Source organism: Brienomyrus brachyistius, chromosome 15 (genome assembly GCF_023856365.1).
Source record: "Brienomyrus brachyistius isolate T26 chromosome 15, BBRACH_0.4, whole genome shotgun sequence".
Classification (NCBI taxonomy): domain Eukaryota; kingdom Metazoa; phylum Chordata; class Actinopteri; order Osteoglossiformes; family Mormyridae; genus Brienomyrus; species Brienomyrus brachyistius.
The window spans coordinates 6,461,036-6,484,757 of record NC_064547.1 but is presented as its reverse complement, the minus strand read 5'-3'; the positions used below and the strand labels follow the sequence as shown (position 1 = coordinate 6,484,757).

At 48.7% G+C, this 23,722-nt stretch overlaps 1 protein-coding gene across 3 annotated transcripts; it reads right to left on the bottom strand.

The window, feature by feature from the left end:
• Window positions 1-1,258: 1,258 nt before the first annotated feature.
• On the bottom strand, window positions 1,259-23,533 carry LOC125708692 (midnolin-like). Of its 3 annotated transcripts, XM_048976426.1 has the most exons (8): window positions 23,227-23,533; window positions 19,689-19,917; window positions 17,426-17,513; window positions 17,246-17,308; window positions 8,805-9,287; window positions 8,218-8,344; window positions 7,810-8,106; window positions 1,259-2,846 (listed from the first exon to the last, which is right to left on the bottom strand). In XM_048976426.1, the coding sequence occupies exons 2-8, from the start codon at window positions 19,907-19,909 to the stop codon at window positions 2,584-2,586; spliced, it is 1,542 nt and encodes a 513-aa protein (XP_048832383.1). In that variant the 5' UTR covers window positions 19,910-19,917; window positions 23,227-23,533; the 3' UTR covers window positions 1,259-2,583. The 3 variants fall into 3 exon arrangements, with proteins under 3 accessions (XP_048832383.1, XP_048832382.1, XP_048832384.1); XM_048976425.1 differs by lacking the exon at window positions 23,227-23,533 and having other exon boundaries at window positions 19,689-21,207; XM_048976427.1 differs by lacking the exon at window positions 23,227-23,533 and having other exon boundaries at window positions 8,218-8,341; window positions 19,689-21,207.
• Between the last annotated feature and the right edge of the window lie 189 nt (window positions 23,534-23,722).

The following is a 23,722-nucleotide window of genomic DNA, read 5'->3' as shown; positions in this document are numbered from 1 at the left end:
TTTGCATGTGTGCTGCTCTTTAGTTTGTTGGTGACGCGACAGAGTGGGTCCCCCCCCCCTCCCCCAGTACAAAAATTGTCTTCAACAATGATGGGAACAATATGGAGAAACAGGAAGACGAGGACCGACAAGATTCCACATCTGTGAAAATTATAAAAAAATTTAAAAAAAAACTGCTTTTGACCCGCTCTCACCTTCTACGTTAAATACCTCTCTAGTGAAACAGAAGTCCTTCAATGCCATCAGAGTCTTGAGCGTCACTGGGCATGGATTATCATTACAATGGATCTGCTTAAGTGATCGTTTATCTCATGGCATTAGGGTGACATATCTTTAAGGCACTGAAGCCTTTACATAACACACTGCTGCAGCTTCAAGAAGTGACAGAGAGCGACAGAAGGGTACACACTCACTCACTCTCTCTCTCTCTCTCTCTCTCTCTCTCCCACATACACCGGAATCTCTGCACCTCTTCCCTTAAACCTCGGTCGCAGTTCACGAAAGGTAAGGCCACTTAACAAAAAGAGGAGGGCTCGCCTTTCGAGCGTAATCTCTCACTGCAGGCGTCTCGCCGGTGCAGCCTCGGCTTTCCGCACTCCTGGGCGGAGTTTCGAGTCCTCGGAGGGGAAGGGATCGCCGTCCCCCCGCCCCACAAGACACACATCGCCAATCATCTCGATCTGTTCCACAGAGGGCCGGCAGGTCGAGACGTGGCTGGTTTCGGCCCTCGGGAGGGGGCAGAGGGCAAAGGTGGTGAGGTGGTCTTCTCTGGACACTGGAGTTTAAAAAAAAAAAAAAAAGTCCCGTCGTATTTCACTGCTTTCAGCATTTTGTTCTTAACCTTTGGAAAAGACGCAGCAGGACTGCTGGAGAGAGAGACCCAATTTGCAAAAAAGAAATATATATATATATACTCAATGGCACAGTTTTCCCCTCTTAAACGATTCAAAGTCATGCATTTTACTAGTAGTTCTTAAGACCAGCCTGTCATACGCGGCCTCCCTCCCAGCTCGGCGAAGGCTTCAGGATAATTCACTTTAACATGCAGAGTCTTTTTTTGTTTGTTTTAAATAAAACACCCCATGTAGCAGCAGTTTTGCCTTTCAAAGGTCCCATCTGATAAGAAAGTTAAACGGCACGAGAAGGGATTCCCGCCGGACCCGACCAGGAACTGTGAGCCTCTTTTCCTGTAAATGATGGTGAGTGATTGTACTGTGAGTGGTGGTGGTGGTGGGGGGGGTAGGAGGCATAATCTCAGTACAGGGTAGGGTGTGGCTTTATTTACGTCACTCCAAAGAAAACAGGGTACATTTTCATTCCCACTCATACCCTCATTCCCTAGACTTCCAGGGGGGCGGGAGGAAGGGGGGGGTGGGGTGCAGTTAGGTATCTGTGCAAGAAAAACAAACTAAAGACAGAAAATCATTTCTCTTGGTATTATGCTGGAGGATTTCAAAAAGGGAATGTTTTTAAGACAGCGAATCAGTCTGATCTCGCCCCCTCCCCCGGTAAACCAGACACATACAAGAGCACAACATCCAAGACCTGTAGACAGTCCCGGGCATCTGACTGGACCCTGGACCGTACACCAGGGCGTTGGCTTGATGGGGGATTTCTCCCCTTCGTTTAAAAAGCATGATCAAAAGCAGGGCAAGATTGAATACATTAAATATATCACCCATTAACTATTCATTACAAGATGGCTTGAGCCAAGCCATATCTGCTTAATGGCTTCCGAAGAGATCAAATTTTTCTTCCAAAATAAGCTTCATAAAGCACTTCATCAGTCACTCTACACATCATTCCTATTTATAACCTGAATCTGTGAGGATGCGGTTTGACGAATGCTTTCGAGGTCCAGAGTTCCACCTCTCAAAGTCCTGTTTCTCTCCATTCCTCCGTCCGTCCATCCATCCACCCAAGACCTCCCGTCTTCCCCTCGTATCTACGACCCACGTGTAACCCCGGGAAAAAAAAAAAAAGTGCAAATGAAACAACTTGTTTGTTTGTCTGTTAGTAATACACCTGAATGCTTCGTGAACAGTGCTACATATCTGTTTTCGGGGAAATTAACAAAAGGAGATGCCTTCGTAAAAATAACCTAATTCAGGTTGGTGAGTGTGAGAGCTGGAATGCCCGTAATGATACCGCGATGGCTAAGGGGGGGCCGTCCTCTCGCCCCGGTACAGGACGGGGACACTGCTGCCTCTTCCCATCCCCGGTCAGAGTCACATGTGGTTTTTTTCCAGTCATTGTTCTCCTTGGAAGAAAAAATATTTGATAGAATAGGGGGGAAAAAAAGAGATCTTCCACCACTGCAGAGCGCCGTGTTTAGCTTCTGTAAGGCAGGACACATCTGTCTCTTAAATTTAGTAGATGTCAAAGTACAGGCAATCCTTTTTTTTTTAAATATCTTTAAAAATAAGATTCAGGGCCAGCCGCGACCAAAAAGAATAAATCGAACCATTTCTGCTGCGTGTCTGTCGTCACAGGTGTCGAAAAGAAAAAAATGAAAAGTAGGTTCGTCTCTTAATGCATGTGGATGGTCTTTGACTGGCGTCCCCTGCCCCCGTCGCTGCTCCATCACGCCACGACGAACTCCGACTTCATGTCGGCTTTGACGTCGGGCTTCCACACCGAGTCGTCAAAGTCCAGGTCGAGGGAGCCATCGCTGGACACGCTGCTGTTGCTGTTGCTGCGGCCCGACTTGCGGTTGGACAGCCACGGGTAGGGGGCACGCGAGTCCCGGCGGGCCTTCCTCCGCAGTCGCTTCTGCTGCATCAGCAGCTGCAGCTGCTCCACCTTGCAGCGAGTGGCCCTGTTCTCCGTCTGCCGCAGCCGGTCGCCTGGGGAACCGGGATTGGGGGGGGGGGGGGGGGGGGGGGGGGGGAAGAGATGGAAAGGCGGTCAGATGGAAGGCCCCTCCCATCAGCAGCAGCGGCACGCATGGCCCATAAAAAGCACAAGGCCTGACAAGGCAGATGCCTGCAGCATCCCGGTATGGAGGGGAGACGCTTTCCTCTGAGGAGCCCTGTCAGTGTTATCTGAGGACGAGTCTAAAATAAGTCCAAAATGACAGTGGCATCAGTGGCCTCCCCACCTCCATCTATACAGGGCGCTAACGGGGCCCCACGTCTGCCTCTGGTGGGGGGTTAGAGAGAGCCTTCTCTTGTCCCTTATCTCTGGCCGTTCCTGATCACCGTTGCATTGATCTGCGAGATGAGCGTGGACTCGAATGCGCAGAGCCGATGCGGGTTGGTCTAAGGACATCGCCTGCTGTTCCTCTTTCTTTTTTTTTTTTTTTTTTTTTTAAAGGAATCTGCACTCGTACTTCCTCATTGTCAAATGCAAAGAAAAAGCACCACTTCAATACAAAAGGTATCAGGTCGAACCGTTTTCCGTAAAAAGTGACAATTCGATGACCCAGACGAGGAGGGACAGATGCAGCACAACTGCAATGAGGCGTCCGAGCCGTCGAGGCCCTGAAATAACTGCTCCCTGGGGGGCACCGTTACGGCCCCCCTGCTTGGCTCTTACACACGGCCAGCCTTTAATTTCATTTATAAATATATTCAGAGGGATCAAAGGAAGGAAAAAGAACCGCAGTCGAATAGCTATCACCATTAGCATCTACCTGGGAATTAATTAATTAAATAAGAGCTGGGCCGGATCGATGCGTTCTGGCGTGTTCCATCTCTGTGGCGGGGACGCGCGTGTGCACCCGTACGCGCACACGCGGCTTTTACCGTCGATCGATGGCGAAATGAAAAGAGCTATTGATTAAGCCTCAGCTGTAGCGCAGCCATCCGTCTATGGGCGAGAATGCCCGTATTGGCTTTCGATGGAAAACGCAAGCGAATGGAAATTGTACGCAGGGAGTGTCGGCCCCACTCCCCCCTCCCCCAGCCCTGCCAGCCGCCGCTCCCTGGTGTGGGCCTCAGGAAGGGCAAAACCTCTTAAGAGGGCCAAGCAGGAGGGATGAGTATCTGCCCCAAAGTGCCAAAGGCGAAGGGTAAAGGAATGGGGGAGTGTGGGGGCGTGGGGGGTGATACAGGAGCTGCCACTGGTTTCCACCCCGCAAAACTCAAATTCACACTAATTATCTACATCCTAGAGCTGACAAGTCAGCGACGGCAGAGATTTCAGCGGCACCTATAAACACCAGCTCTGCGCGAATCAGCGAAAGCCCAGAAATAAACCTTCGAGATGTCAGGCGTTACAAGATGAATGCCGTGCCTCACGAATGCCCGCCTTAGTGCCGGCCTGGCGTTTGGCCACGGCCCGGAAAAGGCTGTATGTTGCTGAGTCACCGGGATCTCAATCGTCTGGAGAAAGGTCGTCCCCACTTAAGCTCCGCCCACATCGTACTAAAGCTAGTAATTTAATGGCTCCTCTCCACTAAAACTATCAGGTGCCTTCGAGAGGCTGTCGGACAGTGATTAAATGCTTCATTTAATTTTTCGCCCTGAAAAAAAGCAGAAAATCTGGGAAGAAGATTCACAGCTGTGAAGAGTGTGGAGCTAGAAAAAAATACGATATATACGAGAATATATATACTATTCCCAGAAGGCAGTGTGGGTGCTCGAAGAAACAGCCCAGAACATCAGCTCCTGAACCCGGGTGGAAGATGGTAGCGACCGTAGGCTTTCTGCCACTTCTGCCTCCCGGGAGGTGTCCTTTACTCTGACAGCAGAGTTAGCTAGCGGTGAGACACCTGTGACCCGACATGTGGATTCATCGGTCCATCATGAATGGCGTGTCACTGCCGGGCTGCCCTCCCTGCAAACGTCCGTCATCCTTTTAAAGGCGGATCTCCGGTCTTCACTGCAGAATGGCACGAACCGGGAATGACTTTAGACGCATCGCAGGCATCAGAGGTGGCAACACTCCAAGTCCATTTATGATCACAGAGAGGAGGAGGAAATTTAATATGATTAATGACAGAGATTAACGCTGAAGTCGGAGAGCAGGAAAGTACTGCCTGACGCCAACCCCCCCCCCACCACCACCACTTCATCAACATCACAAGCCACAGTAAAACTGCCAGTCTTCTAACAAAAAAATACCTGTCCTGCCTTCTTCAAAAAGCCAGCCACCCCCCCCAGTCACCGCCTTCATGTGGCTTTCTTTCGTGGGTCTTCAGGATCGCCTGACACGCAACAAGCTCCGACAACAACACGCCCAACAGTCGTGCTCCAGATGTGGACATTAAACAGGCCTTCCTTAGCCGCCATTCCCTTCAAGCACAGCTTAATTAGTGGCTGCCTCCCCTTCCTTGGTGATTGTCTTGCGGCTTTCGCTGTTTGTCAGGGTAGCGATCTTCCCGTAGAAGCGGACAGCCGACTCCAGCGACTCACTTTCCAAGGGATGTTCTTCTGACACCATCCTGCCCCCCCCAGCTTCTCTAAGCTCCTTCAACCCCCCATCCCAACACACCTTTACACCTCATTCCTGAACACTAAAACTCTTCTGTGGACCTGTGACTCAACAAGCTAACAGACACGAATCGACTCTGGTCCGGATCACGGATATCGGGAGGTAGGTCCGCAGTGCCCCCCCCCCCCCCAGCAAACTGTGGCTCCCGGGGGAATGGGAGTCAAGCCAGTGAAAGGCGGTACAGAGCTGTCAGGAGAGACGGCCACACAATGCGATCCTTGTTCATCCATCTCAACTCTTTATTTTTGGGAAATTCAGGACAGAATGGAGAACCGGAGACAAACACAACAGGCAAACCCAAGAAAAGGCGAGGAGTGGGGCAGGGGTAGAGTATATGCGGAGACACATTTATATACAGAAAGGCGGGGGGGCCTCGACGTCCCAGCATGACTGCTCCCATCGGGGAGGTGGGGGGGTGGGCCAAAATACCCAAGGGCATTCAAACAAGTGGTGAAAAGAGGAGACGCCCCCCCCAGACCTCCTAACCATACTGGCCCACCCTCCATTGTCCCACTTCAACCTTAGGCCGAGCTAAACCAACTTGACACACCGAGGAGAGCTGGGGGTGGGGTCCCACTGAGGGTACTCTCCCCCGCCTGTGGAAGACGGCAGCTGTGAGGCTCCAGGCCCCAAAGCACAGCCAGAGGGGTTTCCTGATCCTCGCAGCCTCCATGACTCCATGACCCAGGCAGGCTGGCAAAACAATGGTCTGGACCATGCCGGGGGAGGAGGACAGGAATTCACTCCCCAGTCACAACCGCCCACCCCCCCCACTGCCATGGCGTCATGGTCTTACTCACGCGTAGGAAGATCAGATTGGATCTCGCCTGTTCTGACTGACGGGCGATAAAGGTGGCCGGACGCTCGTACCCAGCCGTGCAAGGTGCCGACTGGCATGCACTAGCTGATAACGTCACTGAGGAGCAAAGTATCTATAGGGAAATAATTCATCGAATCCAACCGCCGAAAAGGTGGAGCATTCTGGGGCGACACCTCGAACCCACCTGTTAAATATGCACTAACATTAAAACAAAAGTCACTGCTGAGAGATAATCAGCAGGCAAGCAGTGGACTGGAGCAGAAGGCCGTCTCCAGACACGGTTATGTAAGCTGAAATACGGCATCCCCAGCTCAAATACTTCTTGTTTTCAGAGGAAGAACCAATTAATCTGTGGGCAGGAGCTGGCCGGATATAAAGTACGGTTTTATGAATGGACACTCAGTTCTGTGTTGCTCTCGCCTTGATAACACAATGAGCATTCTCGCAGCGCTCCCATTTTTGTATAAATCTGTCTATTTAAAGTTGGAGGGGAAACACAGGCGGCCATTGAAGGCTGCACTTGGAAAGCCGAGGCGCATTTTACAGATGAGGTTAGAGTTTTGGAGCGCGGCAGCGGAAACGGTGGGACGGCCCATTGACTGGAGAGAAGGGCGTGGGGGAGGGGCAGCGGGACCTTTCGGACACAGGGGGGGTTAGGAAAATAGGCAGGCATTATGTGGAGTGCGTGGACCTGTCACAAACACAAGCAGCGACCAAAAAAAGGAGCTCTTCAGCTTCCTCGTCTGTGGGGGGGTGGGGCTCCCGGGCCGCACACTTTAGCGTAATGCAAAAGGAGTCGGACTTGAAACAAATCACAGATTTTCCTAATGCTAATCACAGCCGCCGGTGCGAAGGGGATCACTAAGCCTGGGAATGACGCATGAACTGTGCTTTTATATAAAATCGCTCACCTTCCCCCACATGGCGATCAACGTGTCACGTTCAGGAAGCGGGGGTCGCACACATGTACCGTGCCCCTCCCCCTCTGCGCCTGTGCTGTCTCAGAAATGAATTCCCCCCCCAAGGGGTTGGGTTCCCACCGGGGGGGGGGAACAGGGCCCGTCCACAAGCTGACAAAACCGCCTTGTAGAACTTCGGCCACTGCATTCCCAAGAGCCCCCCCACCCCAGCTTCTCACCCACACAGGAATCTCCCAGCCTGCCTCGGCTTCCCCTCTCTCTCTCCCTCTGCCTCCTCCTCCTCCTCCTCCCCCCCCAGGCTTTTTAAGTCCAGCTCAGTCACTCCACACCTTCCTTTTGACCGCAGGCCTGAAATAGCCCCGGGAAACAAAGATGGAGGCCATCTGACACCCCACCAGGAAGCTCAGTCCGTGACCCTTAATGCCCCAGACATGTGACTCGGGAATTCGAAGCGGAACATTCCAGGGTTGTCATGGTGACTCAGTGGCAAGTCAGGGATCCCCACTTTGTGGCCATGAGCTTCCCATTAAGCCCTGGTTTCCAAAAACATGCAGACTGGCATCTCCGAATTGGCCATAGGGTGCCCCGCCCAGTGCACTTTGTTCCCTGACAGTCAGAGGAGTGGGAACTTACCGGAGGGTTTGCACATGTGGATCTGGCTCTGGCACTGAACCAAGGGGTGCAGAACGGCGGGGCTGGGAGCAGGCACTGAGGTAGCTCTGGCGGAGAGGCCGGCGAGCCCGGGTGTGGGGGGCGAGGGCGGCGGCGAGGGCGGCCCGCACTGGGTCTGGCAGCGCAGCTGCGTCAGAGAGGCGGGTACGCCCTGATAGTGGCGGGTGGCGCTCAGGAGGTCATTGAGGATCTGCAGGATGGTGCCGATATCCCGCCGCGGCCGCCCGCTGCTGTCTTGGCAGTTTGGATGCAGGGTGCCTGGGGGAAACGGGGGGGCAGCTTTACCGGTCGGGCCCCATCTAGAGGTTCGGGTTGCGGGTAAAAATCTGGGCCAAGTGGCCACCAGGAGCACCCATGCCCCCTGCTTACCAGAGAATGTTCCTGAGAAAACGCCGGGCGCGTGGTTGACAAAACTCTCGATGATGGCACCTGGCTTGCGGGACCGTGCGCTGGGGGGGCTGCTATTGCTGGGGGCCTTGGCACTGCAGTTAGTCTGCTGGGACAGAAACCGACATAGTTAAGGCGCAGCTGTGGGGTAGAGCGGGTCACTGTTCTCGTTTGCAGCAGGGTGAACTCATATCTGGGCACACGACTGTCACAAAGCTCCAGGTACAAAAGGGCCGACGCAGGATGGTGGCGGGGGGGCCGCGAGGCGTAGAGAAAGCGAAAGAAAGCCACAACAAGGGGGATTTAGAGGGAGGACTGGCAGAGGGCGGCCGTTTTGGAAAGACAGGTACACTGGCAGGACTTTCGTGTGACTTCTTTGATCGCGCATTGTCACCGCAGTTCATGGGAAACATCTTTTACAGTTATCGGGGCGGGGGGGGGGGGGGGGGTACATGCAGGGAGCTGCGGCTAGACACGGATGAACCGTCCGGATGGGCCATCAGGTAATCAATCACTGGGCATCACATGCTTAAACACCCCCCCCCCCAAACTCCAGCTGAGAGACATACCTCAGGGCAGGGCGTGGCAGGGCTGGAGCTCACAGCCGGGGGGAGGTGAGAGCGGAGGAGTCCATTGGGGAGAGGTGAGAGCCGGGGAGGGGGACTGCACTGGCCCGCAGAGGATGATGGGTAGGCAGGGGGCATGGCCTGCACCGGGCTGGAAGCGGGGAAGGCTGAGGGGCTGACCGAGGAGACGGGCGTCGGGTGAAGGTGGGGGACATGTGGGAGGGTGGGGGTGTGTGGGAGGGTGGGGGGGTGCGCATGTGGGTGGGGGTAGGGGTGATGCGGGAGCCGCACGTGTGCTCCACTGTTGCCGGGCACTGCGGCGGACGCCCCTGCAGTCTCGGGGCCCCCCCGGGCGATGACGTGCCGATGCTGCAGCTGCTGACCCCCGGACTGCTGTGCTGCCAACTGCAGCTGCACGAACATCATGTGATCGCCGACGCGCAGGGCCAGGGTCAGCGGCGAGCGGCCCGACAGGAAGTCGCTGACCTGCACACAGGAAGGAGAGCGGCGTTAAGAGAGCGTCAGCAACACTAAGGCACGAAAGCAAAGCCAGCCAGGCACCGGTGTCGGGGTTGGACCCCAAAATAGACCCCAGGATAGAGTTGAGCGCTAAGCTCAGAGTAGAAGCCCATGGATGCAGTCTAAGCCCGATGCTGTAACCGCCTCGCTAATGGTGAGGATGCAATGGAGTAGGAAAGCAATGAAGTAAAAAGCAGGTCAAAGGAAGAACCATATATCACCCCGCCCCCCCCCCCCACCTCCCACGAGCCGCAACCCTGCACCCTACCGCTATTCAGCAGGCACACAAAGCACGGCCTTCTGGCCCGGCGGCTGCAGATGCGGGCCGCGAACCCACCCCGCAGGCTGCATAATACCCAATTGTTCTGGCAGCCATGCCGGATCTGGAGCGGTCTGCCCATTTTTGGGAGCATCCCAGGAAGGAAGCCAGGGCTTGCTCCACTAAGCTCTGAAGCACCACCCCCCCACGCCGAATCTGGAACAAGCTGCACAGGGAGCTTAAGTCAGTCCGGCTCCAGAACCGGCACAACAATCCCTGCTTGTCCGGCTATCTGCTGCAGCTGCTCGGGGCTGCCGATCTTTTCGGAAGCTGGAAGTTGGGTGAGAGCTGGACTCCCCGGATCACGGGGGACTGACAGGGATTTTAGGACAGCGGGAGGCTAAACGCCGCTATTTTTGATGACGGTCATGTGACCCAAAAGGACACAATTCAGACACACGAAAAATTAGAGAAACACACGCATGAAGCACAGCCAAGCCGACTTTCTGGGGAAGCGGATTCTTCCAGCAGGAATGCGCCAAAAGTGCTCCCAGCAGACCCACAATGCACTGCGCTGCGCTGGCGCACTCTGACCTGTCGTTGACCCCCAGAATCGCAGAGGTTCTGCCCTCCATCATTTCTCCCCCAAGTCCTTTGCTTATTTATTCTTCCATCGACCGACAGTTTTCTGCAGTCGGGGTGACCTTTGGCCACTTGTGCATGAAGTGCCTTATTGACACAGGGGACAGCAGCAGGCCGGCAGAGGGGGGGCTCAGAACACCTAACGCCCCCCCCCCCACCGAAGTAATCTTGATCTAAACTAAAAGATCTAATTAAGCTTGTGACGGCCTCCAACACACCACTGCCCTGTAATCTCAGAGGAACTCCTTGCACTGAAGCCACTGCAGGGGCCACACGCAGAGTGGGGGGGGCCTCTCCCTCTCAGGGATACAACGGCCAGGGACATCGAGCTTCACGCTCCCCTTCAAATCCTCTCACCGCCCCCGCCACACATCCCAGGATAACATTCCCTTAGTCAGAGGGACCGAGACCACGAGGACAAACAGCATTTCCTTAAAAGCAAAAACTTCACTGAGCTCGTAGTAAAACCTACAGTAAGCCATCGGTAGCTATTCTCCTGCTCCAAGGTTGCAGATCTGGGACTTGGTAAAACACCACGTCTTCATCTGTTTGCCTTGCCTGAGCTTGCCTTGCTGAAGGTAGCAATCACAGTGAATGACAGACACTCTGTCTCTACCCTATGACTTGCAGAGATCACCAGGAGGCTACGTGCTATACGTTAATCTACAGAGGAGATCTCCTCATCGTGCAGAGTCCCCAGAATGAGAGCCTAACAGGGGTGTTGCTCAGAGAGGAGACATATCTGAGTACCCAAAGAAGACCACCTGCTTTTAAATTAAACACTATTTCATTAAGGAACAATAAGCAGATAGTGTGGATTTCTTCTCTCTACAGAACATTTAAAAAGGTCTGCAAATGCTACACAACCCTAACAAAAAAAAAAGCCCCAAATTGATAAATCATAATCATTTTCAATATTTTATTGCTTTAATACACAGAGGCACCAGACAATTGCTGAGGAAGCCCTTGGGGAGCCACTTAATCACTCGTGGCAACACTAAGAATCCAGGGGAACCTCAGAACACCTGAAAACGCGTCACGAGTCGACGGGAAGTCCCCGGTGACTGTCTCGACATGCCCCGTATGGTGAAAGATCGCCTTTGGCTGAGGATGGGTGGGGGAAGCAGGCATCTTCCAGCATGCCTACAAAAACAGACCCCCTCACCTGCAGCCTGGACGCACCTATAACCCTCTGGCGGGGGACCCACCCCAGCTGCCCAGCCCCCACCCACCCCCTAGCTCAGAAATCAAAGGAGTCAGCAGAGCACAAGCCGACACGCTGCTGTCGTGTGATTCGCCGATCCTAAGCAGGTGTGCGGAGCAGTCAGAACATGAAACGATGACGCGTTGTGGAGAAGGTGCTCAGCCAAACAGGATAGCCTCGACTAATTAACGCCTCGGAGGCCGAACAAAGCACCGCTTCCAGCTACCTGTAGGCATAGCCTCGAACCCACTCTCATCCAGTGCAAGAAAAAAAGGCGGAAGACAGGATCCAGATGTTAACCGCACTGAACCTGCATTTTCACTCGCCTGTTTAGTTACGAAAAAAAAAAAAAAATTAAAACCTTTAAAATGAAAATCAGAGTTAGTATTTTGCTTGGGGAGAATAAAATTGTCTTGTGATGAGAAATATATGGGCGCCACGTGTAAAACGCGGCAGGAACAGGGAGAAGCTGTACTTTACAGGTTTTATATGTTACAGGAGGAAAATAATTTAATGAAAGACCACTTTAAGGACGAGCATTTCAGCCAGACATCTGCCGCTCCGTGTCTTCTCGATCACTCCAGGTATCCGTGTGATAATCAAAACACACACACACACACACACACACACACACACACACACACACACACACCCACCCCAAATCATGCAAAATGATTTTTTTTTTCCTTTGATCCGCAAGGATTAATTAAACTCTGACCGCGTTTCCGCGACGACGGTGAGATGAGACGCGACTTAACCTGATGGCAGTTACTCAATGAAAAACGAAAAGCACCAAAACAAATGAAGCCAACATTTGCATTCGTTTCGAATCCTTCAAAGGCGTCATGAGCACAGACTCATGCGAGTGTTTATTTACTGCTTAAGTACATCCATTGCAGGGATGAAAGACAATGGAAGACAATCATTAATAATAAACATAACAAATGCTTTGACCCCAGACCTGATTTAAATGTATATGGGGGGGGGGGTAGCCCCTAAGCGTGGTTTCTCTCAGCACTTGCGAGGGTGACACACCCACTTAGTTTTGCTGCTCTAATTGCCTTAATTACAGACTGAGCCCTCAGATGGTGAATTCTGCATGTTGCCCCACCTCTTCCTGGATCGCCTCCAGTCACGACGCCCGGCACTTGAATGACAAAGGGAGCCAGCGAATGAAAGGCCTCGGTGGTCACGATATACAGCTTAGCCGTTCAGGATGAATGCAGGCCTCTCAGAAGGCCTGCTTAAGTGCTATTACAAACAGCAGGCCCTGACTTTTGAAAAGCATAGCCGTATAAACTCGACGTCCGATGCGAGCGAGAGGAAGGCGTTAAACGAACCTTCCAGAAAAGGGAGGAGCCTGTTTCTGGCCATCTTTGCGATCTAACGTGTGGAAATTCACAAAGAAGTCGAAGAGGAGCCACAACATCAGACTGAAAAGCACATTGGTCTCTCGGACGCGTCAGTGCTTGAAGAGCACAGGCGCACACGCGCACACACACGCATGCATGCATGCTATGACATAGCTGTCGCAGAAAGAGCCCGGGGCCGTTGCAGTTTTACTTGGGTATTGATCTATCGCCTTCAGAGATGGCTTTCGATTTCTCCCACTTGCCAATTGCTCAATCTTATTAAGAACCAAAGATTTCCAATTGTGTTAGAGCAGCAGATTAACAAAACTGATGAGGGAAAAACAGACAAATGGTCTAGTGGAGGATTGGAGGAGGGGGGGGGGGGGGGGAGCGACGCCTATTGACTGAAACATTGACACGTGACATTTTCAAATCCTGCAAACATATTTTGCCAAATGACTGTTTCAATAAAGTGATTAAAGTGTTCAGGGGCTTTAATGAGAGGCGGACCCCCGTCGGAGATCAGGGTGAGCTGGCGAGAGCCGGGAGTCACAGGACATCTTCACTCTGCGCTGCCTCTCCCTCCAGCCAGGAAAGTGCCGGCACTCAGGGCACTTACAGGAATCCCTGACTCACCAGGGCCCAGCCGACCAGCACGTCTAAAGATAAACGATGAACGGCCGAGGACTCGCACAGCGCGGAAGCATGCAGCACACGGCCCAACAAACAGACACGCAGCCGGGTCATGACCAAGCGTTACGCACACTGATGTCTTAGCAGTTAACCTGGAAAAGGACCAGACGAAAAAAAATAATCATTTATACGTTAATCCGGCATAACGTATTCTGAATCTAACTCTCAATTTTTAACTATTGATAAACTCCTCCGATGACATCTAACCCCAAGGCCTCTAGAGTAAATCTTCCAGTGCCATCTAGGAAGCGACTTGTACAGGCTTGGACACTTCAATGTTGTTTAAAAAAAATTATATCAAATATTTAAAATTTTAATTTTAGCAGATGTTTTTATCCAAAGTGAAATACATGAAAGCAGGGTCCATGGAAAAATTGGTGTTAAGGGCCTTTCTTCCACATACTCTGCTACTCGAGATTTGAACCAGAGACCATCAGATCATGGGTATTTGTGGAAGTTGCTTGTGGAATTCACAGTTTACCCAGTTGGCAGCCTCCTCTTCAAAATTTACACCTCTCTACTCTCGAACGGGGATGATTTAGGGCAGAAACAGCGAGGGTCGTTTTCCCCACGACAAGTCCCATGTTGGGAGAGAGTCATTCAATGGTGCAAAGCTGGCAAGGAGTCACAACACAGGAAGGTACAGAACCGGCAGTTTTTCCTCTGTAGAATTCAGTACTATAGTTCATTCTGAGGGGCAGTCAAGACGTCTAGGCTGAAATAAAGGATCAACAAAAGAATTTGTTACAGCCACTGTCAGGGATCATAGTCCTCCTTCGGCTTGCAGTTCTTTTGTTTATATGCTGGTCTAAACAGCGGTGGGCTGGTTATAAGGATCAGCAACAGATCAGGAATAAGGGGAGGCTGCACAGGAATGGCTGGATTCGATTGGGTGGCATATGAACGGCACTTAATTTACCCAATGGGCAAGCAAATGGTGCTATAAAAAGACAAAGAACGAACAATTTCACTTTCACAATCTGAAAGCAAGTGATGAATGCTGTAGACGCTGCCCAACCCCCCCCCCCAGCCAACTACATTTGTCATGACTGAGAGTGACCTCATCCAATTGGATTCCTTTTCGTAATCTTACACGAACTGGACAAAGTCTCATTCACAGCAGCTCTGAGCCGATGGTGTACAGCCCGTGTTTCTTGCAAACAGCCGTCCGGAAAAGGTTTAAGAGTTTACGGGGTTTCTCCTGGTCATATGACACTAGAGAGACTTACACCTTAATGTAGTATGTTTGAAAAATTGCTTATACATTTAAGGGGGCTTGTTTTTGCCAACACTAATGACATCACTGTTTCTCCGATATTGTCTGTAACAGTTATTGGAGGTCAATGAGCACCCAAAGCACTCCTCCCTAAATGACAGGAGGGGTGAAAGTATTTGTCACAAAAAAAACAAAGGTTTCAGGTTTGAGTTTCCAGTGGATGCCGGACTAAGTAAACATCCATCTGTATAATTAGATTACAGTGCTTCAGCCGAACTCGCTTTGGTAAGAAGGTGTTTGCTAAGCAGCTGAAGAACAAACGTTGGATTATCACGACAGAAACACCCCCCCCCCAAACCCAAGGCTGCAGACGTGCATTTTCCTTGGTGCCCAGGTGCTGTGCTGGTAAACACTCCCCACACCCTGTTCTTTTCATGCCATCTAATGCCATGGCAAGAGACCTAGAAAGCAGTGCCAGGCTTGCAACCACGCAACGCAAATTACAGAGTACACAAAAAAGCGGAAACACGGGAAAAGGAGGGGGGGGGGTGGTGCCCTGCAGTAATTACAAGGCTCCCCTATCCGCACAACACTTTCTATCTTACAACAGAGACGCCCGAAATGGATCCATCCCACTCCGGAAACCTGCATCTGTGCTTCCAGCCACCTCATGCTGATAACAGGCTTATCGAGGTAGATTCTGCAAAGACCCATCCATACACAGAACCTGATCTCAGTATCTCAGTCCCACGCTGGAGAGAGGAGCCATTAAAACAGATTTCTGGGTGGGGGGCCTTGCTTGAATAGCCACACTCCCATACTCTAGCGCACCATCATACTATCCTTGCCACTTTTAGAAACTTGGGGCATCTGTTCGGTTAGAAGACCCCTCTTAAGAGCCCCCCAGCTCTGATTGATTCTCGATATCTCCTGGGTGTGCCCTTACACAAGCTAAAAACTCCTGTATCGATATTTTCCTGGGTTACTCATTCCGTATACATTTCCATACATCTATTACACTATAGAATCGGCATGACCTACAAGCCATTCACAAGTCTAATTTTCCTTCCCCTTTAAATTAACGTTTCAATTAACCCAAAAATAACCCATCATTTTCATTTCACAAGCCCGGTAATATTTTGGCATTTAAGCTTTTGCTTTTTTCCCTCGATACGTTTTTTTTTTTTTTATTCTTGTCAAGCCTCTGAATGACTCACCAGGAAGCTCAATTACAACATCAGACAATACCGTACATTCTTGAGAAAATGCGAACCCGAGCGAAGGAAGTCATACCTTCTGATTTACTCACGACTGTCACTTCCTCCTGCTGCTGCCTGTGGGAGCCAGCTGCCTACAGCAGTGCTTCTCAACCTGGTCCTCCTGGACCCCCAGACGGTCCGCGTTTTTGCTCCCTCCCAGCTCTCTGCCAGAAAGCCCATATTTCTGCTACCAGGAGCTGGGAGGCAGCAAAAACGTGGACTGTCTGGGGTTCCTTGGGGACTGGACTGAGAAAGACTGGCCAATAGAAGAAGAGTCTCCAAGCTATTCAGCACCGTCTCTCCCAGAAACCGCACTTAAGAGGAGATGTGAGGCTGGGCAATCCACATAATTAAGGAGGGTATTTCTCCCCCCTCCCTCCTGCACTGACAAACAGTCATCTATCATCACCGACTCTACTGCTTACACAATAAAGGCAGGATATCCAGGTTAAGAATATCACAAGGCCACCCCAGACGCTGACATTGTATTTTGAAATCATTCATGCTTAAAATATATACCTTTGAAGTAATACTTCAAGGAAACAGACCCTACAACATGAATATTGATTTCAGTTTGCAGAATTACAACCTCCTCTAACAGGGCTTTGCGTTTGTATACATTTCAAAGAAAAAGAGCCGAAGAAACCGTCATACTTAAAAGCACCATTATCGGGGGCAATGTCAATTTATTTAACAACCTCGTAATTGATCAAAACGACAAGTCACGTGACCTGCTCGGCAAATGTCACGGGCTGCTGAGGGTATGGTGTGCATATTAACGCCTGCAAAAAAAAAATGCGTATAGGCGATGCATTCAACTAACAACGTTCCTCTCGTGCTAAGAGCACATGCGTTCAAAAATAAACATGCAAGACAAACATGCGAGGCAGTCTTCAGTTCCCATGGCGTTTTGAATTGGGGACCTTCGTTATCCCCGAAATATACACGTAGAGGTGGGTTTGGCTTCATAGAAGTCGGTCGGGATGAATAACAGGCAAGAACTGTTAACGCATGGAGACAGCTGCAGCGATACCTGCGCAACAGTCACACGATGCAGCGTCCTGACAAACCAGACCTTCTCGTATCCTTAAACCCAACCGAGATAACACATGAGAGCAGCACAAACTGCCCCCCCCTCCCCCACCTCACCAGCTGCTTTGTACAGGTGTGTATGTGCTGCCAGTACAGTGTTGAAATACCAAACGTGCACGCTGTGAAATCCTTTTTAAAAACACAAATTCAACCACAGAGACGATCGTATCGGCAAGAACAATGTCTAATAAATAAACACCCCATTTACCTGAGTTTCCGTTAAACTCTCCAAGGCTTGCATCACAGACTGCTCCGGTCTTGATACTTGGGACTACGATGGGGGGGGCACAAAAACAAACTGGTTACCGGACAGGCCTTGTGCAAAGAGTGTCACAACAAGATGACAGTAAGGTGACATTTCATCATAGCACAGTGAAGCGTTGCTTACCATTAAGCCTGCTTCAACAGTTGGTACGAGAGTAAGTCTGCTCCCATCAGAGACGCCCAGGTCCTGGAGTTTTCCTGTACTGAGCCGCCTGATGAAAACCAGAGGAGAAAAAAAAAGACAATTAATCTCAAAATATTCAGCAGCACCTGCGCATATTGAATAAAAACAACGGCAAAATACACAAGAAACATTTACTAGCGGAGAGGAAATAATGTTTGAGGCAGGGGAAATTCACAGACTTTCATGTGACAGGGGTTTAAAATTCTTTTGAAGTTATGTTTTGCCTGAACACGAAAACAGTGATGTCTTAGAAGAGTAATTCAGTAAGTTCGGTAAGCACTTTTTTTTAAGCAGAGAAAGAATAGATGCCATACTTAGTCAAGTGCTTCACTTCGGACGTCAGTATAGTAGCAGTCTGGGCAAACCGCCGTGTTTTTTGTTGGCTAGGATCGCTAACACACCCTCACATAAACTGCGGATTCCTCTTGAAGAACAGGACATCAACTGACGAAGCAAAAATCAAACACTGGCTACTATGATCTAGAGAGCTGGAGTTACTGTGCTGTGCATTTGGTATCAGCGAAACTCACTCCTGCATGCAATGGTGTGATCCGAGCCGCTTTCTTTTTACGCACTAAGAATATTTATTCCTGGCGCGTCACTACGTGTATACGTGCTATTCCTTTTTGATCAAACGAGCTTTAAATCAAGTCAAAATATACAACCAAAATACTTAGTTTGGTCATATGTTATATTAACCTGCATTGCGTGGGAAAGGGAGGACATTTACGGTAAAATATGTATTCGAAATGAATTTGAAAATTAGCAGCTGGATGTAGAAACAATATTTCGGTACTTTGTAACAACTGCCTAAACCGTTTATTCTGCAGAAATACAATTGTAACTAATGTTTAAATAGAAGTGCGAAATGCAGATTTTTAAAGGTTGTGCTTATTATGCATCTCTGAAATGTCATTATGCGTTAGCGTCAGAATACATTTAATTTTAAAAGACACGCAAATCAATGCAGAAGACCTTTTCGTGCTGTACCGTGGACGTCTGTATTAAATGTCACCTCCGGCTGAACAAAGGGACCCAACACTTTGCTTAAGGGCAGCTATTTGGGGGAAAGAAGATTAAAATCGGTTGTCTGTTTTAAAAGATGATGCGATTTTCAGGTGATTACTTGAGGGGATATTAAATTGCTCAGCTATGAAAAGGGGGAGAAAAAAATAATGCGACAGTTCGTCATTTGCAAACGACAAAGGATTCCCTTTCACTTAACACAACCTTCTCACTGCACGACTTTACTGGACTAAATTTGTCAGGATCAAAACAGTTTAAACGGATGGTAAACATCAGTGAAACCACTTACAGATCGTCCTAGAATCTCCGCGCTAAAAAAACTGAATTTGCTTCATGATAAGAGCAGCATTTTGTTAATATTTCAAAAGTACCGAAGGTACGCAAAGACGGTGAGAACACCAGCTTGTGAATTGCGCGATATGGGGTTAATGGCATCAGCTAATGCGATACAATGAGTAAGGAAAGAAGCGTACTAGTGATTTTTGATGAGCGATGTCCGCGAAAACTGGAAGGAAGAGTGCAGCCAATCGTAAGCAAATGTAGTCTATGCAGGGTATGCAAAACCCACAGATACAGATTTTGCACTCGTCTAATTAAAGATTTTTAAAACTGCGTGAAATCGGCCGGCGTTTTGCGTTGGGAGGCTGAAGCAGCCCCGAGGTTAGCAGACGCTACCGGCGTCGCTGCCTCACCCCCGCTTAACCTTCCTGCCACCGAACCTCTTCAGTAATCTGGAATGAAAGTGCACACCCGTGTACCCGACACTCTACACACCACCATTAGTCCTTATCAAAATATTTACTCCGAGCTATACGTGATCTAACTAATACAGAAATTTTGGATATTGGAGATTTTCCACTAAACCCTTGGGGGGGGGGGGGTCAAAGTCCAGAGAACACTAGAGGCAAAATCCATACCAGTTCACTTCAATGCTTCTATTTTCAACGCTTCCCTAAAATCTGTGTGTACGCTAGCCTACTTATAACGAAACTATGCAGACCCAATGTCCGGGTGACCAAAGCATGGGGTGACTGCGCTGGATCCACTGACCTTTGATATGCACATATGACCAATATAGCAACAAACGATTACTTCAAACGATACAGGAACCCAGCGTGATCTGCACACCGCTTTACGAGAAGTGCATGTCGGACCAGAACCGTGGACGATCACTCACGTTTCCTTGTGCAGCAGAGTAAGTCTCTCTTTTGGTACTTTAAGTCTTTGAGAAAGCCTCCTCTTCAGTCCTTCCACCGTCTCTTCCAGTGGAAGGGAGAGCTCAAAGCGTGTGCCGGTCGTGGAGTGGATGTACAAATTCATGGAGGGCTCGCTTGAGACGGCCTCGCAGGACGGAGCTCCGCGACTAGTGCAGCTCCGGGCGGTGGGATGTTGGTCCATTCGATAGCCTGTGTTGAATGGGGGAAGGACAATGCTAGTGTACCAGGTTCGAAGCCAAATGGCTCTAATGGATCAGAAAAAGGAGTCTTTAAAATATTTCAGTCACTTTCACTTGCTATGTCTTGACTTTACGGACCGTACTGTGTATCTGCGTTTTCTGTGAAGCCGATATGAACGACGTCTCTTTCTTCCTCTTGTCAGTTACAAAGTATTCCCGGAATACGAGTACGCATTGGGTTAGCACGTATCATTAGTTGAAGCAAAAATAAAAATCTTCGCTATCTAGCTCTGCAAAGCGATGTATATGTTCCCACTTCCAGATTTAAAAATGCTACAGAGGCGGCTCGATGCCAGAGTTAAACATGAAGGCTTTTACAAACAGATTTCCTTCAAAAAATTTTACATTTGTTCGTCTTGCAGCAAGCCAATTCCACAAAAGCAAAAATCCGTAGCAATCGTATATTATAGATTTTTATATATATATAATAATTATTTCCAACGCTCGGAGTAGTAGCGAGAGATCAGTACTAGACTGCGAAAACCTTATAGATTTAGAGCTGAACAACTCTCCAGTTGCGTACCCATACTCAAAGCACCTCCAATGCAAAAACCAACAATAAAGAATGTTACAAAGTATCACCCAGAGTGGCATAAGGTGCCCGCCCACCTTCCCCATTCTAGCCTATCACCACTCACAATTGAGCAATGATCGTAACCACTAACCAATCGGCAGCTCATCCAGTACACCCACGTGGAGAAAAAGCTCTGCCCACTTTCTTTCTCCCACACTATCTTTGTCAAAGAGAACCAATCACACAAAAGAAGGACAGGCTCACCACGCCAAAGAATACGATACTTCCTGCCCATTCCTACAATTCCAGGTCATTCATAATTAGTATCGCATAGATCATCTACAAAAAAAATTATCGTTCCGTGTTGCAATGTGAAATTACGTTAATGCAAGTACAAATACAAATATTATTGAACTCGTGCGTTGTATTTAAAACATTGAATGTAGATTAGTTAAATTATTGTGCTTAACTGAAAAGCAAATTGGTGGGGTGGGCGCTTTAAGCGTCTATATTTGCCATTTAATGAAACAGTGACAGTTTCGGGAAGGCAGGACAGCTCTGTGGTGAAGAAGCGTTGGACTGAAACGTAATGTTGTGGTAGCCGTAGTTTATTAGGTAGAAGCTCTACTTCTTAAACCGATCTTTAGACATTAATGAACAGAACAAGGTGTCCAGCATTCCTCTTTTCGCATGCTGACGCAAACAGCCACTGATCTTTCATTCTTGGATTGCTAACATTTTAAATAGCATCGCTGGCCGTGAATCACGTTACTGCAGCCTGATTAAAACACACATTATTTTTACGACGCTCGAAAGAGTTGTTTTGTGTTTCGTCTGTCATTGTATGTCGTCTAGTCGCGTTCCACTACCTCATTTACTACAAAGGCTTTATTCAAAAGCTTCGAAAACACAAAGGATGGGAGATTTTTATCTTGTCAATTGCGTGTAAGTTGAAAGCACGGATGCAGTAAAACGACGGCAAAACACACAGACTCGGCGACGTAAGAGTTCCGAAGCTGAGAAGCTGCAGCTCAAAGCCATGTGTCATTTTATTCATATGTACTTTAAACTGTATATCTTCTAGAACAACTATTTCCTAAGACGCCAAGAAAACAAAGCGCCAGTAAATTGCACCTTTTCCCACAATATCCAGGCACATCGGTTTCTAAAATAAGAAACAAAGAAACTTCAATACAAAATGTACTTAGACGGATTATCTACTAACAGGACAGAGAATCAACAATTGCGCAAAACAGTCTCTGTCGCCAACAAGTGGTAGTAATACGCAAGGCACGAAGACGCATTCTGCAGGTCTAAAATGTTCGTTAGTCTCTTTTGTTATTAATGTGCATCAGTACTCGGTAAGACATCTGCCGCAAACACATAGTATATCACCCAAATGTTCCTTACGGTGCATATCATCACAATGCAACGGTACTCAACGACGGATGCGTAGATTTGTTAATTTAAGTTAAAGGATGATTTAAAAAAATCGCAATTTTACAAGTACAGTCAATATGAAAACATTTGTGATACCTAATTCAGTAATAACTGAATACAACACAAAATGCATACATGGGCCAAGTCTATAAGTCATTGCGCCTTCGACTACCCCTAAACTCTCACTAAACCCCTTTGTACGAAAAAAAAACCTCGAAACGACGTTATATGTAAAACACAGCTGTACTTATGCTTATATAGGCTAATCTCTGAGGACGTTTACATTTACTCTGACAGAGTAGCGCAGGCCTATGTTCCGGATCCGATGGAGTTATTATCAAACAATCACAATGACATTGCAGAGCCCAGACAAGCAAAAGCAACGCCAGACGTTCAAGTAAAGAAAAGAACGCGAACCTTTTAATAGCCAACAGCTTATCGTATGAATCATTTGATGTCCTAGGCAGACAGGACACGATTACGCAAGGCATCATTAACAATAAAGGCGACACTGTGCCCATTTATTAGAACACTCCGAGTAAAGTAGGTTATAACTCGGTCACTCGGGCATTTTCCAGCTACACTCCCAAGGCTGTAAAAGATGCCACTGAAACCGTGTCATCCATTAACCCGATCGTTTTGACCAAGGCGCAAATGACTCAAAGACTGGCCCCAATGTGCCATAATGGCAGGGTCACGTGACCGTGACCCCCCAGTACCACTGGAAACTATGGCTTCCAACCAGTAAGCCTTGCTCTCTCTGGCTCTCATGGAAGGGAAATTTAACACAAATTATCCATCATGATACCTTTCCGACATAGCTCAAAGTGAAGTTCGACCCATATATAGTCAAAGTACTTATGTCATTTGATGATAATTATCGCGACCAAAAGGACAACTAAAGGAAAAAATGATGGCAGTATGTTCAGTTAAAAAGCATGCATGGCTATTTAAGAGTGTGCTCTCAGTTTAACTAACATCCTTTTAAAATAGTTACACTAAGCCTTGACTCGCTAGGGAGTTACGTGAATGGTGACAGATGTTTTGCACACTGGTGAACGACACAGAACTTCACTATGTAGGTCCATTAAATAGGCTACGCCGTGTTTTTTTCGCACGCAGGCTAACTTGTTAGGCAAACTAAGAAGTTCCACCCAAATTATATTTTAAGATTTTATTTTTCACACCTGACTTTTGATAATCTTCTAAAAAGTGACTCGTTATTTAAATAATGTTTCGATAATCACGATCGCTGTTTCATTGTGCAGAGCAGACCAATTGAAATTAAGCTTAAAAGCCTCTTACCAATTACTGCGGCGAGGAATTTCACGCTCCTTAGAAAAACGTTTTTATCAAGTTTCCCCAGTTTTAGGATGCAAGAAGAAATCTGATTCAGAAAAGCAGTAAATCCACAGAAGCTGAACACGAGTTAAAATAAAAAGTGAACTTTGACTGCAGGCTATATTGAGAAAGTGACGGGCTGCCCGTTTAGTGCTACCATTCGGCTGTGGCAGGAGTATAAGAGCGTGAAGTTACGTGTCGCGGCGTCGCTCGCGCTCACAGCGCCGCGTCGGAGGTGTGGTACCAGCGCTCCCATAGGGGTGGAGAGTTTCATTATTGCAATGTCAGCTTATGATTTAAGGTCGCAAAAATCCTCTCTGCGTATGGTTGTTTCTCAACACCGAGTGGTTCCTTGCATTGTATGTGCAAACAAAGGGCTGACTCGTACTTTTTTATTTATTTATTAAACCGGGTTATAAATAGAAACTGATATTAAATTGACGCATGACTTCAGGCTGAA